Here is a 17,256-nt window from a genome sequence, read left to right as displayed (position 1 = left end):
GCAGGATGCGGGCCAATCAGGGGCCGGGGGCGGGTCCGCGGCCGTCACGCCCTCCCTCTGGGCTTATTGAGAGTTATATCAAGAAATTCAGTTCAGAGCGAGGAGAGGGAGAAGGAGAGAGGGGCAGAGGAGAAGCGGGAGAGGGAAAGCGAGCCAGACGGGAAGAAGCGCCCCGGAGTCTCTCCAACCAGCAAGAGATGAGCAACCCGTTAGGAATTTTTCGGGCCGCTGTCACCCCGGAGAGCAGCCCGAGAAGCACCATCACCCCAACTCTGACGTTTCCTACAAGAAGTTAGAGACTTCAGCGGCGCTGACATCGGAGGGAAATGGTATGCTGGATGCTGTGGAAAATACCCCTGAGCTGGAGAAGTGCGCCTGGATGCTGTGCGTGCTAAATACCAGAAGAGCCCAGACCCCCTGGGTAATAGAGAAGGAATGTGGAGAGAATAACGACCAATCTGCGAATTTGTTCTCTGGAGTTGCTAATTTGCCAGCCCGAAGCAACACATTTCACCGGGAGGAAACGCGGTGCTGCTCCTGATTTTCTCCCCAAACGTGCTACCAGATGCATGGCTTTCTATGTGTGGGAACAAATCGTTCCTAACTGCAGCATACCGGGAAAGGGGAAAGGTTGAGGCAACTAACGTAAGTGTAAAGTTTCGCATGCACAATTGTAAATGCCGTGTTTAGATATGTCCTCCGGTGTAGACGGGGGATGTTTGTAATTGGGTAGACGGTTGGGGCACAACTCACCTACCAGGCTGTATCTGCATCCCTACCTGCATCACCCTGCCGGAACTAATCACGGGCATCAGCTAGCGTGCAGCTAATGCAGATGAGATCAGAGCCTGAGAACTGACCAGTTTTACTCAAGTGGGTGGCTGTCTGGAGCCTTGCGCCCGTTTACATTGCAGTTAGAGGGGCATCTAAGCAGGAGCCTTTTATGCTGCATGATTGGGTTGCAGTATTTATGTGTGGCAGATGTTACTAATATTATAACAGAGACCAGGGTTAAGAAACTGCATTTCCCCCCCCTCCCCTCTTTTAGGCTCTGTAGAAAATATCATGCTGTTACATGGAAATATTGCTGCGTTTCACATACACCTTGACACTCTCTTTCACCTCTAGGATATAGGAATCTTATATTATTATTTTGTAAAGTTTTAACGTGCTGGTTAATGCTGATGGGGTTAATTTGGCAACCTGGAGAAATGAGAGCAAGGTCTGGGTAAGACATTTGAAGTCTCGGTGTTGTGCTTTTAGGCAATACGGATCTGTAGTGGCCGGTGACTATTGCTGCTGATGCTGCAGCATGTCCGATGCTTGTTTCCCAGGAAGATTGTGTTAGAAGGCAGTTGAAGAACTGGAGGGAAAGAAGGACATAGTCCTTTTAGAAGAAAAAAGAAAAAAAATGAGAGAGAGATGACTCAGTGTGGCAGAGAAGAAAACTCATCACAGTTGACATGTGACAAAGCAGTTAGCAGGAAGCACAGCTAAATACTTAGTGTTTTTCACTTCCACCTAAAAAAAGAAAACAAAACTAAGGGAGGTGGGTTAGAAACCAGGAGGCAGGTAAGCCAGGGGGAGGGGAGGAGGAGAACCAGAATGCATGTTGTGAATTAAACGGTGTCCTGAAAAACAGTGTGGGTGAACACAGGTAAAAATAGCAGCTGTCCTGAATTCAAAAGTAGATGATTTTATTTCCTCTGGCCAAATGCAACAAGCAGGGTATGTTGAGTGTTTTCATCCACAGAGTTAACTTGCAAACAGTGGCAGCGCAAACTGCCATGTTTACTAATATGCAGTGGAAAATGTGCTGTGATGTTTCGTGACTGTGTGTGTCTGTTTACTGAAGAATAATATTGTCTGTACAATTGTGTTGACAGTGGCTGTCTCCAAATAAGCGATGAGATGTAATGCATCCTCCCGTCCATGCACGCTTCCTCTTGCAATTCGTGCATCCTTCCTCAGTGGGAACCTTTAAACCCTAAAATTCGGGAAAAGAAAATAAATACATTATCATGGACCTGAGGGATTTTTACCTGTTGGCTGCTCTGATTGCCTGTTTAAGGCTGGATTCCGCAATAGCTCAAGAACTTATTTACACGATTAGAGAGGAATTGCCTGAAAATGTGCCCATAGGAAACATACCAAAGGATCTGAACATTTCTCACATCAATGCTGCCACAGGGACCAGTGCCAGCCTCGTCTACAGACTGGTTTCTAAAGCTGGGGATGCCCCTTTGGTGAAAGTGTCCAGTAGCACTGGGGAGATTTTCACAACCTCCAATAGAATAGACAGAGAGAAGCTCTGTGCTGGAGCCTCTTACGCTGAGGAGAATGAGTGTTTCTTTGAACTTGAGGTGGTCATCCTCCCCAATGACTTTTTCAGGCTGATCAAAATAAAAATAATTGTTAAGGATACCAATGACAATGCCCCCATGTTTCCATCTCCTGTCATCAATATTTCAATTCCAGAAAACACTTTGATCAACAGCCGCTTTCCAATCCCATCAGCAACAGATCCTGACACAGGCTTCAATGGTGTTCAGCATTATGAGTTGTTAAATGGGCAGAGTGTGTTTGGACTGGATATTGTGGAAACTCCGGAGGGAGAGAAGTGGCCGCAATTGATTGTTCAGCAAAACTTGGACCGAGAACAGAAAGATACCTATGTGATGAAAATCAAAGTAGAGGATGGAGGCACTCCACAGAAATCCAGCACGGCCATCCTGCAGGTCACAGTAAGTGATGTAAATGACAACAGGCCAGTGTTTAAGGAGGGGCAAGTAGAGGTCCATATCCCGGAGAATGCTCCTGTGGGCACCTCTGTCATTCAGCTCCATGCCACTGACGCAGACATAGGCAGTAATGCTGAAATCCGGTACATTTTTGGTGCCCAGGTCGCCCCTGCTACCAAAAGACTCTTTGCTTTAAATAATACTACTGGGCTGATCACTGTCCAGAGGTCCCTAGATCGAGAGGAGACGGCCATTCACAAAGTGACAGTGCTGGCTAGTGATGGCAGCTCCACTCCGGCTCGAGCCACTGTCACCATCAATGTGACTGATGTGAATGATAACCCTCCTAACATAGACCTCAGGTACATCATAAGTCCCATCAATGGCACGGTGTATTTGTCCGAGAAAGATCCCGTCAACACCAAGATTGCCCTAATTACAGTTTCTGATAAGGACACAGATGTGAATGGCAAAGTGATCTGTTTTATTGAAAGAGAGGTCCCATTTCACTTGAAGGCAGTGTACGACAACCAGTATTTGTTAGAGACCTCCTCTTTGTTGGACTATGAGGGCACCAAAGAATTCAGCTTTAAAATTGTTGCCTCTGATTCTGGGAAGCCCAGTTTAAATCAGACTGCCCTGGTAAGGGTTAAGCTTGAGGACGAAAATGACAACCCACCCATTTTCAACCAGCCTGTAATTGAGCTGTCAGTTTCTGAAAACAACCGACGTGGGTTATACTTAACAACTATTAGTGCCACAGATGAGGACAGTGGGAAAAACGCAGACATTGTTTACCAGCTTGGACCGAATGCCTCCTTCTTTGATCTGGACCGAAAGACAGGAGTTTTGACAGCCTCCAGAGTCTTTGACAGAGAGGAACAAGAGCGGTTCATTTTTACAGTAACTGCCAGGGACAATGGGACCCCTCCCCTCCAAAGCCAAGCGGCGGTGATTGTTACTGTTCTGGATGAGAATGACAACAGCCCCAAGTTTACTCATAACCACTTTCAGTTTTTTGTGTCTGAGAATCTGCCAAAGTATAGTACTGTGGGGGTGATCACAGTCACAGACGCAGATGCTGGCGAGAATAAAGCTGTGACTCTTTCCATTCTGAATGACAATGATAATTTTGTGTTGGATCCCTATTCCGGAGTCATCAAGTCGAATGTCTCATTCGACAGAGAGCAGCAGAGTTCCTACACTTTTGATGTCAAAGCCACCGATGGAGGACAGCCACCCCGGTCCTCTACGGCGAAGGTAACCATCAATGTCATGGACGTCAATGACAACAGCCCCGTTGTCATCTCCCCACCGTCTAACACTTCTTTCAAGTTGGTGCCCCTCTCGGCCATCCCTGGCTCGGTGGTAGCAGAAGTGTTTGCGGTGGATATCGACACCGGGATGAACGCTGAACTGAAGTACACAATTGTGAGTGGCAACAGCAAAGGCTTGTTTCGGATTGACCCAGTCACCGGCAACATCACCCTGGAAGAGAAACCGGCGCCCACCGACGTGGGCTTGCACCGTCTGGTGGTCAACATAAGCGACCTGGGCTACCCCAAGTCCTTGCACACACTTGTGCTTGTTTTTCTGTATGTGAACGACACGGCTGGGAATGCCTCCTATATCTACGACTTGATTCGCAGGACTATGGAGACCCCCCTGGACAGGAACATAGGGGACAGCAGCCAGCCCTACCAAAACGAGGACTATCTCACCATCATGATCGCCATCGTGGCCGGTGCCATGGTGGTCATCGTCGTGATCTTCGTCACCGTGCTGGTGCGCTGTCGCCACGCATCCCGGTTCAAGGCAGCTCAGAGGAGCAAGCAAGGGGCTGAATGGATGTCCCCCAACCAGGAGAACAAGCAAAACAAGAAAAAGAAGAGAAAGAAAAGGAAGTCTCCCAAGAGCTCGCTGTTGAACTTTGTGACCATCGAAGAGTCCAAACCCGATGACGCGGTGCACGAACCCATCAATGGGACCATCAGCCTGCCGGCTGAGCTGGAGGAGCAGAGCATAGGAAGATTTGACTGGGGCCCCGCACCCCCGACCACCTTCAAGCCTAACAGCCCTGACCTGGCCAAGCACTACAAATCCGCTTCTCCACAGCCTGCTTTCCATCTGAAACCAGACACTCCAGTGTCCGTGAAAAAGCATCACGTGATTCAGGAACTCCCTTTGGACAACACCTTTGTCGGGGGTTGTGACACCCTGTCCAAACGCTCCTCCACTAGTTCAGATCACTTCAGTGCCTCAGAGTGCAGTTCCCAAGGAGGCTTCAAGACAAAGGGCCCCTTACACACCAGACAGGTAAACGAGCACTTCTACTGGTCTATAAGTACTGCATACAAGTGCCCAGTCAACCAGTACTAACGTGCCAGTGTGTCTGTTGTTTTGGTCGAACTTTAGCTTAGTTATAAAGAGGAAAAAACAAAAACAAAAAAAAACTTGACCCCTTTTTCTCTTCCTCTGAGGCTCAGTCAAGATTTTTTTTTAGAACAGCTTTGAAATTTCTGAGTTCTGAGAATTATTTAACTTCCCAGTTTGCTTCAAAAGGCAAAAGATGAAAAGAGGAAATGATTCCAAAATGTCCCAAGATAATGTTGGCTGAAGAAGAAAACCTGTCTTGGTATGCCAAATTCTGCTCCTGGGGTTCCCAAATTCAAGATTTTCATATTACCTTTTCATCTGAAAAGTCACCTTCAAATCTCAAGTGTTAAATGATGTTTGAAGGGCTGACTGTAATTATATTGGAGCTGTGGTTGCTAAAGGGGTTAACTTTTTTTTTTTAGTCTCTAAACAAGATGGTAGAATAGTAAATGTACATCAGCTGTGAAGCACATGGTTGTGGAGAGATTGCAACTAAGCCATATAGGTCCTCTTTTTGATTTCAGATGATTTTATTGTAATATAGTAAGTTGGGTATTGCATAGAAAGGTTTGCAGATTGTCCACAATGGCCAAAGTACTCTTGAAAAGAAAAAAAAAAATAAGGAATGCTGTCTCCCTGATTTAACTCATTTATACAGAAAAGAATGAATCCATTGTAAATATTCTCTCATCTTAGTAATGCATAAGTGATCTGTCATAACTCATTTTAAACTGTGAAATATGGCATACAAAGAGGGATTAAGAGGCTGAGAAACTCATATTTCAACCAAATCCAGAATTAGTTTTTCTTAGGTCTAATAATTCCTTGTTAATAAAGATTTAAGTGCAGCGCTGTCTAATTTATTTCACTGGTGCTTGTCTGTTGCCACGAAATTTGAGTGTCAGTAATAGCCTGTAGATGGCACTAGGGTATCATGTGCTTGCGCTGGCCAGGTGCCAATCCCGCAGTAGCAAGGAAAGGGGGGAGGGAGATATCAAGCTGGCACTACAGCCAAAGATACCTTTTATTTAATGATAGTTGCTCTGGAGCAACTGGCATTTCAGTTCGTTTGCTTGCTCTTTTGTGATTAGCTCTCACCACACCACCTTTCTAGCATTTCGCAATCCATGTTCGATCTTTGTTGGTACTGAGTCCATCTATGGTGCTGGCCCATCTGAATTTGTTAAAAATAAGGAACATATAGATTTCAGAAAGTACAGTAAAGCAAAATAAATGTGCATGTAGTATTTATTGGCAGTCATTGGTTAGTGATTGGAAATTCAAGAGTCTTCCCCCCCAACACACACACATACCATTTGTGTGTGTGTGTATGTGTGTGTGGGAGTGAGGTGGGGTAGAAGGTCTTATTGAAACTCCATTTCCTTCTCATCTTCTAGTGTTTATTGCTCTGGAGGAACTTTAAGATTTTGTGGTTATTTATAAAAATAATTTTGACAATGAATCAATAGATACTCCCAGATCATTCAATGTGTTGACTATAATTATACAACTAAAATATCCATTTCTTAAAGAAAAAAAAACCCTAGAGCAATTTAAAAGTATACTTAGAGCTTAAATACATAGGATGAAAAGAATTAGAGTCAGTATAGAAGTTCTAGTGAGAATGTGAAGTTGAAAGATGTAACTGGAAGATGGAATGACTTATTTTCATGTTAAATGTATCATCTTTTTAAAAGAAGCCAAAGTTTTAAAATTTAGAATATTTCTGAGATTACTAAAGGTTTATAAAAGTTGATAAATAGTTAATCATGGTGAGAAAAAGTAATTTATGAAACTACATGAGTTTAAGTATAAAATAACTATTTTAATGAAATGAAAGAAAACGGCTTTTTATTATTGACTTTTAATGTGACGGTCACTCACAATATACTGATGATATTACATGATTTGCATAATATGCTGAAAAAAACTAACATGATTTAAACTTTAAATATAAAACAGAAATTTGTTTTCCAAAGAAACATATTGATATTCTTCCCACATCACCTTTCTTTCATTTCATTGTAGCATTAATATACAGACCCACTTTTTCTGACTTTGCCCCAAAAGTTGAAACTCTAGTACAGTGACATAAATGTTAAGTGCATTTTAGCAAAGTATGGCAACGATCTTTTGTCGAGCCTAAGTTAGCCATAACAATATGTGTTTGTATGATGTCATCTTTGAAATAGGATGCTGAGTAATTCGCTAACTGGAACTGAAGTGCAATTTAGACATTTCTTGAGACCAAGTGTCACTGTTCAATTCTCATTGTAGGCATTTTGATGTTCATATGTAGCTATAATTCGCTATTATGATAAAAGCTATTGTAATGGCTTTGCTTATACCTTTTAGAAGTTTTCATGATGAGAAAGAAAAATTGTGATGTTGGAGAAAAGGAATAGTGGGAGAAAGGTGATAGCAACATGTACAATTTTTGTATGAAAAGGCATATTTTCTATGAATGAGAACATAAATCATATACTACTCTTTTAATTTTTCCCACTGAACCCTATGATTATTATCTGAAGACACTCTATTTAAAACTAAAAGGTAAAGATTCTTTTTTCTTAGTTTGTTTACTTCAACTAGTGGCTTTCATACTAACTGTGCTTCTGAAGCTACACAATTTTGAAAAGTAAGATTTATTACCACAAAAGCTTTCAAAGAAATTTGTAAAGTTACATATAATCTATGAAGATTTTTAGTTACGTAGGCTCAGATTGCTGTTAACAGGAACATCTTTCACTAATGGCTCTCATTGATGCCTGGGTAAAATGCCAGATTCTTGAGTAAGGGTTACCAAACTCAAATACTATTAATTTGTATTGTATATACAGTGGAAACATAATGTCTGACTTTTATACCTTGAGTTTGCTTGTAGCATTGATTGTTACCCCCCCCCCCCCCCCACAAAAACTACATACACCAAACCCCCTTGTTTTCCCTTGTATGACCCTGCAAAGGTCGTGTGAAACAACTGTAAGCCACATTCCTCATCCACTCTATTTTACTAAGCTTTTCTTTTCCTTGTGTTTAACTGATCTGTCCCTGAATTATCCACAGATTATTTTTTATGAGTTTTTGGAAGTACCCTTAGCATTCACAGATTGAGTGAAATTTCTTTTTTTTTTCAAGCAAGATTGTATCTTGATATTTATTCATAAATAAGCAAAGTTCATTGTTATAGAGTTAAGAGAAGGACAATATAATTAATTCCAGTAGGGCTTTAAATAATAGCAAGCATTGGTGTATTTTCTCTAAAAGAAAAAGATGTTTTTAATGGATATGCCTTTTAAAATATGATAGTATCAAATTTTAGGCTTTCTCAGAATCAACTGTAGGGTTTCTTAAATGGGGTTATTGGGCCCTACTCCCAGAGGTCCTGCTTTGGTACCTCTGGGGTCCAGCCTGAACATTTACATCGCTGACAAGACCCTAGGTGATGCTGATGCTGCTAGTCCAGGGACCACACTTTGAGAACCACTGCCTCAGCACATTGGAAGGAGAAACGTCAGCTTGTTTCCCTCTCAGATGACCCTTTCCAGAGGACCTGTTTTTCCACAGCCCAACTCTCAGCTCACTATTGACAGCCGTTTATTATAGCTGGAGACTTTATAGTAAGCTGTTTCCCAACCCAGTTGACAGCTTTAGGGAATTAATTTTCTTGTCCCCAGTGTGCTTTTTATGGGGGTATAAATGAAAATGTTAAAGGGGAAAAAAAGTGACCTGTTTACATTTGACAACTTCTTCCAGTCATGAAATAATCTGTGATAGTTGCACTAGAGTTTGGTTCTGGGTAAACAGTCATGTTTCATTTTCTAAATGAAATGCTCATTTTAGAGCGTAAACATCCTTACTTTACTTTTCATAATCTAGAGTAAGTATTTGCTAGTATATACTTTTGTGTGCATATTGAAGAAATTATACATTGAAAATGTGTATGCATGCTGTTCTCAAGTGTATACATGTACTTTTGCAGTATAAAGGGAATTGCTTCTATTCCCAATCATTTAGAGATACTATATTACATTTATGATTACTTTTCATTTTTGAGTAATCCCACTACAACCACTACTGAAATGCTGTTATGTCATGTAAAGTGCACAATTCAGTCATAGAATTGCTATTTAGAAGTGTGAGAAAGAAAAATGCAATTGAAACTGAAGGAGGAAAATGTTAACTAATGTGAGGCTAGCAAAAACTTGAAGATATTTTAAACTACTAAATTTTGCAATGTATTGTGATGGTTGAACACAGGTGGCATTTGGAGAAAAATTACTCCCCAAATTGCAAATTATATTTAAACTGTTACCAGTTGTTGGTTTTTCTTTCTACTCCTTCCTTTTGGCTAAGTGCTCTTATGATCATGGAATCTGTTTATGAGATAGAGGACACCCAGATCCCTTAGATAATGATTCAGGAATCTGAAACGTGGATGGGCCACTAATTCAAACTGGCTACCTTTCCTCTTGGGTTTGTGAGACAAATGTTTGATATTTTTCACAGCTTGCTACACCTAAGCTGTAAAATTTAAGATAACTTTTAGTATGTCTTGCTAATAACCTTAAGGAGGGTCAAATAAAAAATTGCCACTCTATGAAGCATAACCGTGCCTACAGATTCCTGAACATTTATTCATATAGAGAAACTAAATTTCTGTAGTCAAAATATTCTATATCTTGTTTTCTAAATTCAGTTGCAATTAATTCTATATATAGAAACACTGTCAATTGATGTTCCCTGAGTTTCAGATGAGTCATCCTCATGGTGTCGCAGAACAGGCTTTGGCATCACTATCATTACCTTGTAAAATATTGTACTTGAAATAATGTTATATTCTTATGGCACATGCATAGTGCTATTAATTAGATATTCAGCCTCTCATACTAGCACAAATTAAGTTAAAGTATGTGAAATAGTAAAAGAGAGAGAATCTACATTTAATGAAAAATGTCACATCTCAAATCAGGTTTCTTCATAACCAATTGGAGATTATTTTGACTCTTGGAGTTTAATTTTCATATTGAATTTCTATAGATTACACTCAAAATATTACAAATGGCATCTTAATTCTTTCACAGTACATTATTTTACATGATAGTACTAAGGTATGAAAGTGATACCTTTAAGTCATTTTTCTTTTTCTCATAAGCTCTGTGTCCACAACTATTTTTATTTAGACTTTTTGACCTCTAATTTTGTTGTCGTTGTTGTTGGGGGAATGTAGAAATCTACTGTGTGCTGGAAGTTACAGTGGTTGTATTGGTAGCAGTACCAAACTGGGTGTTTACAGGAAAGGGGCTGTGTCAACTGCATTGTTCTTTTTTAGTAAAATTTCTCAGTTTGACTTTGTCAGAGTTGAACTCTTAGCTTGCGTATATTTAAAAGGAACAAAAGCAAAATGGAGTCATGAATTGTTTACCACTTTTCTTAAAATCTTGGAGTAAGCTTTCTCTGAATTTAGTCTGGTGTTTTCTGGAATGGGATCCTTTATTAAGGCTATAAATTAGTGTCTTGGTAATATTAACAAATAAGTTAATATCTTACAAATTTAACATAGTTGGAAACTAAGTAAGGATTATTTAATGTGGATTTTTAAGGTTTGGATTTCTTGATAGCGGTTTTATGTTTATTATACTTTCCAGAATTTGTTACATATCAGGGTCTCGAAATGTATATCAGTTTTTTTGAAATATGACTCTAATCACAGACCAGATATACTAGTAGTGAGAATTTGCAAATGTAAGTTTGCAAGGGGCTTACTCTAAAGTTTTCAGTGTCTGGAGGCAAATGGGAGTCAGCCACTCAATAAGTAATTGTGTTAATGTGCTATGGCCCTTGTAATAATTAGTGTCCCCAAATCTGCATCAGATCACAGAAGCAAATCCAAATGTAGAAATATAATCCCTCATGTACATAAGGAGATATACTTTGCTGTTTAAGATTTCCTCAGTTGTTTCAGAAAACTGTTAACTCTGTCAAACATTTCATTTGGAAAGGAACACATGCTTTTTACCTTTGTTTGATACAAACCTACGGGGCTGTCAGTCATCAGAAACATAGAACATATATTACCATGATTGACATTTTGGTTTTGATTTCTATTCTTTTTTTCCCTAAACCAAGATTCATTAAAATGTGAAATTCCTAAATTTGTTAAACAGCTACCCTTCCTTAGCAGTAAGGAGTGATCGGAGGAAGAAATTTGGAAAACAACCCATATGCAATCTCTCCCACTCGTGTTTTCCTCTTATAGACATATGTCTCCTATAGACAAGAATAGTGGCAGAACCTCTGGAATTTTCTGAGCTATAATATAAATTTAGGACATTCACTAGGGATCTGTATTTGCATGCTTATTCATCATCTAAATGGCATTTGGAAATATTTTCCCCCAATTTTTAACACTTTGATTGATTACAGTGCTATGAACACATATCACATTTAATCTGATGGACTTGGCACCACCTGTACAGCTGGGAGTGGTGGGATATACAGGGTGTCCCAGAAAATGTATACACGCTTTAAATAATTATAAAGGCAGTGCTTATTAAAATACATTTCATTTTCAAAATTGAGCTATCAGCAGTTAAACTGTGTATACATTTTTGGGGGAACACCCTGTGAGCACAGGCAAGATCTTTGAGGCACATTTGAATGATTCTAGTCATATTACATTAATTATTCTTGAGAAAATATCTGAAATTAACCTATCTTTTATTGAAAGTCTACTACAGCCTTACCACTCATGAATTTATATAGATTTGTAATTATGTGGGCCGCAGGAAAGGACAGAAATAGGGTCAGTTTTAGCGTGTTTGCATATCTTATATTTTAACATTCATCCACAGTTTGTCTTTCTATCTGGACCATCTCTGCATTTTTGTATTACACTGCTTTGTTAATATCCAGTCTGTGGCCTTTTTCAGTCTGTTAGCAGTTGATTAAGAAATACTCTAATCCCTTCCAGGATATTGAGAAACTAATGGATTGCAGAGTATTTGGGTCTTTAAGCTTCAATTGTAAATGGTATGAAGAATTGTCATTGAGCTGATATTTGCATATATCTCTCCCAGTGCTAGTTACTTTGCCTCCTTTTTTGTCCGCCTAATCTTCAGTTTTCATTCTAAGGATATTTTAGTTGGAAATAAGCATGCCTGTGATAGAATTTTGGGATTCACCTCTAAATGAATGCCATCACAGACAGCAAAGTTCTGGCACATTCTGCATAGATCTGTATGAACACAGTGAACCCTTCATAAGCCCTTAGATTGCAGGAAATTGGTGCTGAAAATTAAGTGAGGTTTTAAAGATTTGCAAAGTAGAGAGCTTTGTATAAAGCTGGTATTGCAGGTGCCTATTAAATATGAAGTAAAAGCTTTGTAATACAACTAGCTAACACATTTCCCTCCACATTAGAGGGATTTATAGCCTGGGGAATTAGTCTTGCCTATTTTCTCCAAATACAGAAACACTGGATATGTCTGAAAGAATAAAAATCTGAATGCCTGTATAACGAACAGATTTGCTCCGTGATGACTCTAGGCATTCAAGGTAGACAATGCATACTTACCTACTTACCTGTGGCACCCTGATGCCCATAATCTGGTCTTCACCTCTCCTGAGAAGAGACTCTCAATCACATGTAGACACTCCTCTAAACATAAATCAGATGAAAACCTTTGGTGTCTATAAAACTATAGCATTACCATAATGAAGAGGGCTGGCTACTACGTGAGTGCTTTGATCCTCAAAGGAATTGCTTTGAATCATTTCTCACTGTATTTTTAGAATTCCTCTTTGCTCCGTTTGTAAATAGTGTGTGTTTGTAGCACAGCATTTCATTACAGACTTACATGGGTTTCAATATATTTACCTTTATGACAGTGTAGTAAAATGCTCGCATTTCTTAAATGCTTAATGTTTTTGGCCCTGTTAGATATAAATGGGTGGAAATAGCCATGCATATTTTTAAATGACTTTACAATCCATGGATTTTTGCTTACTGGAAAAAAAAAGTATATAATCCCCGTGCAGTCCACAGTGGATACAGGGGGCTTGATGAGAATCATCAGAGATGATTGATTTTGAAAACAAAACAGTTTTTGTGCAAGACAATGGCTACCACAAGTCGGTAAGTGAGGTTTTTTGTGTTTATTTTTCTCTCTCATTAAACAAACCTCAATGAGGAGAGCAATGGAAACACAGAAGGATATATAAAATGAAGCTGTATCTTTTATATAAAGAAAATGCCTTCTGCTGACAGTAGTTCTACAGTAGATCTTTTCTGGAGAGAAAAAAAATGCTGGTGCTTTTTCGGATTCTGAGAATGCAACCAATCTGTGCCTCTGTGTGATAGCAGCTGCATGCTGAGGACTTTCAAATACACAGCTACACAGGATTCTGCAGGAAACTTTTTGTAGAAGGTGCAAGTGACAAATGGAGACAAACTGAAGTGAGTTCTGAGTTGTGAGTTGATGTCCTCCTGTGTCATATATTCATGTCATCGAACCAATTTTCACATTGGAAGCCTAGAAGCACAATAGCCTTTTCTCAGTTTGTCAGCTGTGAACACACCTGGATTGGCAACTTTTCTCAGCTCCATTTCTTGTCATTCACTAGGTGGACTGTATTCACGTGTGTTTCTTAATACACAGCTGCTTTCTCAGTTTATGGATAAATCAAAAACTTTATTGATTTGAGAGAGAGAGAGAGAGAGAGAGAGAGAGAGAGAGTTGTTGTTCCACTTATTTATGCATTCATTGGTATGGACCCTGACCAGGGATCGAACCTGCAACCTTGGTATATGGAGATGACACTTTAATCAACTGAGCCACCTGACCAGGTGTCTTGATGGATTTTCAAATGACACAAACTTGTTTCTGCATATATTTTCTCAAAACTTTTGCTCAAGAATATCCATAAAGTTTCAAATAAAATGCTAACAATGTGTTCTTTCTTCCTATAAATAGCAAGTCTCTATATTTTTCCTTTGCAACTTTAAAATTTGGTTTTACTTACTGGTATCATTTTCAAAGTTAAGAAATAATGTTAAGTTTAACTATATAGATTAATAATGTTTCAATGTATTCCCAATCCATTCAAATTTCCAACATAGACATTAGACTTTTATGAAAATACTTTTTATGCTGCAAAATTGAAATGAGTATCAATTACATTGACTTGTAGTAAAAAACAGGCACAGTCTTTAAGGATATTTGAGTTTGACATGAACTCATTTTTATTTTTGGTCTTGACAGCAAAATCTTCTGCCAAGAAGAGACAGCAAAACACACATTGAATTCATTGATGATTTTTTCCCAAAATGGTAATAATTAAGCAAAATCATTTTGACACCTAAAGTCTCAGTTTTAGACAATTAAATTCTGCTTCCGAAAAGGGTTATTGCCTTCTGAAGCAACACTAGAAGCAACATTCCTCAGGGATTAAACTATTCCTGCAGGACCATCCTCTCCAGCCCATGCACTGTCATCCCCCCACCCCCACCCCAGCATGTATTCAGGATTTTTCAAAACACTGCCCCAGTTCCTCATGATCTTTCCGTTTCAAATGGCGGCCCAGTCCAATCAAATACTGGCATATCATAACATAAAGCTTATAATTCAGGAGAATATTAAAAAGTCCCTCAAAGTAAGAGCCTACATCTTACTTATCTTTGTATTTCCAAGACCAAACCTACAACATTTCCTAGAAGAGTAAACCTAGTGGGCATTCACTAATCTGAGAGATCAGCTGATACTGGAATCATACTTTATGTATGTATAATATTTCCATTTATTTAACCTCTAAAATAACCATAGAAAGACTAAATTACCATTCTTATTCAACTTATGTAGAAACTGGGAATCAGAAAATGGTTTTCCAAGTCACATGACTAAAGCCAGTGGCTTTTATTTTCAGTCTAGAGCCCTATCTCTACACTGATTTCTTACCCCTATGTGGCCTGTTTTTATTTGTAAGACACTCTTCTTAGACCAGATATAAGTTTGAAACGTTTTCTTTATCAGGTACATTATTTGTGTTGGAAAGGACTGCAGCCCATTTATTAAAAACCCATGTTACAAAGAAACTCAGTACACCCAAAACTGTTCTTCACAGGTAACCCCCCAGTAAACTAACTCCAGAGCATTCGATTACATGAAAGTGTGGTGAGCATATGACACACAACAGCTGTTCTGGATGTGTTGCTGTGACAGAGGCCAAATATATAAAGTATATATGGAGAGAGTTCTGAATGTTTGATTTCAGTTCTTGTCCCTATCATTCTGTACAGCAGCTGAAAAAAGGTCTCATTGGATTTAAGTGTGTGTGTGTGTGTGTGTGTGTGTGTGTGTGTGTGTGTGCGCACGCGCGCATGCTCTCCAGTATAAGAAATTATGTTCTCCCTGGCACCCCTCCATTCTTATTTCTGGAGGTCCAGTGAAGGCCATCTAATCCTGTTCCTATAGATGAGCAAGTATAGGCATTCTTAGACTTGATATTTTGTCATTTTGATCTTTTAAAGAGTAAAATATAATTAACATTTTGTGTAATTTATCAGTGTCTTGGCTGATCATTCCTGAATATAGGTCAGAGAGAGAGGAGCAAAGAATCAGAGAGAGAGTAGCAGAAGTTAGAAAACTGCTAATTCTAACGTACATAAATACACTCTTCTTTCACTTAATTTGAGATATTTGTGGTTTGCATGTTCTCCCTCATTTTTTTGTGCACCACTGTGTCTGCTCAGCCTAACATCTTTCTTCATATCAGGATTCAATGGGAAGGGAAACGGCGACTAAATAAACAGGATCAGATTCCTTCTCTTCCAAGCCTCCTCATCCAACAATGTTACTTAAACTTTTGATACTTATATTATGGAGTGATTAATTTTAAACATAATGGTCAATGTATTTACTTTGATATCTGCTTAATAAAAATAGTGTTTTGGAGGAGAAAAAAGCCATCACATTAAAGTTCCCTTAATAGACTTTTGAGCCATCCAGACACCCTAGAATCACATATGAATTCTATAAAAAGAAGCAAAATAATAATTAAGTAGTGACTAAAGCAGTGTCTAGCTACTATATTAATTTTAGAAAGATACGTTTGGTGTCTAATAGAACTCATAGTAATAGTTTCTCAAGACTCAAATAGACCTTTGAGATTATTTGGCCTATTTAATTCATTTTCTAGATTAAAAAAAAAGAGACTTCAAAAAGTAGTTTGATATTTGCAGTAAAAAATATGACTTAATGGACTGCTCCTTAAAAACCATGTGACATTAGGTGCATCATTTAAATGCACTGGTCCTTGCTCTTTGAAGTGAGCAGGTACTGTAAATGCCTGGCCCATAGTAGGCAGATCCTAAAAGACAACAACATGTTTTTCCATCTCCTTGGTAAGGATGCCACCTTACCAACTGACAGAGGTGCCCTATTTCACTTAAAGCATGTTCTCTTAGTTTGGTGGTTTTCTGGAATCTGCCTTTTTCTCTCTATGTTCAAGATCTGTGTAATATAGAAGGACATCCAAGGTGGTGGCTCTTTTTATTTTGAGTTAGGGAAGTGTTGGGGGGAAAAACATGCAGCTTTCTGATAGAACAGAAGTTGTAGGGTTTCCTTTCATTCCCTTTATTTGTAAATCACATACAACCAAATGTTTCCTTATAGACTATAAGTGGTTCAGAAAGGTTCATAGAAGGCATGTGCAAAAGAGACTTTCTATTTCCAGACCAAGAAAACAGAAATAACTTTTGTTTGTTTATTTGTTTGTTTGTTTGTTACTCCTCACCCAAGGATATTTTTCCATTGATTTTTAGGGAGAGTGGAAGAGAGAGGGAAAGACAGAGAGAAATACCGATGTGAGAGAAACACATCAATTGGTTGCCTCCTGCATGATCCCTGATCAGGGTCTGAGCCAGAGAGGAGCCTGCAACCAAGGTACGTGCATTGACTGGAATGGAACCCGGGACCCTTTGGTCCATAGGCCGATGTTCTATCCACTGAGCAAAACTGGCTAGGGCATATTATGTCTTTTTTTAATAAGCAAGATATCTCTGTTAATATGCTTTAGGTTTAAAATACTGTTTGTTGATTATATAGAATTTCTGAAAAGTTGATCTTTGTAACAGCATCAG

General features: G+C 39.1%; 1 protein-coding gene across 2 annotated transcripts in view; it reads left to right on the top strand.

Annotated features, from left to right (window-relative positions):
- The window catches only part of PCDH9 (protocadherin 9), a 19,415-nt gene continuing 2,159 nt past the window's right edge, over positions 1-17,256 (top strand). The window contains exons 1-2 of one of the 2 annotated variants that reach the window (XM_014549718.1): positions 1-645; positions 1,887-5,965. In XM_014549718.1, the coding sequence (XP_014405204.1) occupies positions 2,022-5,120 (3,099 nt within the window). In that variant the 5' untranslated portion in view covers positions 1-645; positions 1,887-2,021 and the 3' untranslated portion in view covers positions 5,121-5,965. Of the gene's footprint in view, positions 646-1,886; positions 5,966-17,256 lie in introns of those variants that run through there. The other variant, XM_014549717.1, reaches the window with a different exon arrangement.

Source organism: Myotis brandtii, unplaced genomic scaffold, assembly GCF_000412655.1.
Source record: "Myotis brandtii unplaced genomic scaffold, ASM41265v1 scaffold567, whole genome shotgun sequence".
NCBI lineage: Eukaryota > Metazoa > Chordata > Mammalia > Chiroptera > Vespertilionidae > Myotis > Myotis brandtii.
The sequence above is the reverse complement of the archived record's forward strand: the minus strand, read 5'-3'. Positions and strand labels throughout refer to the sequence as shown.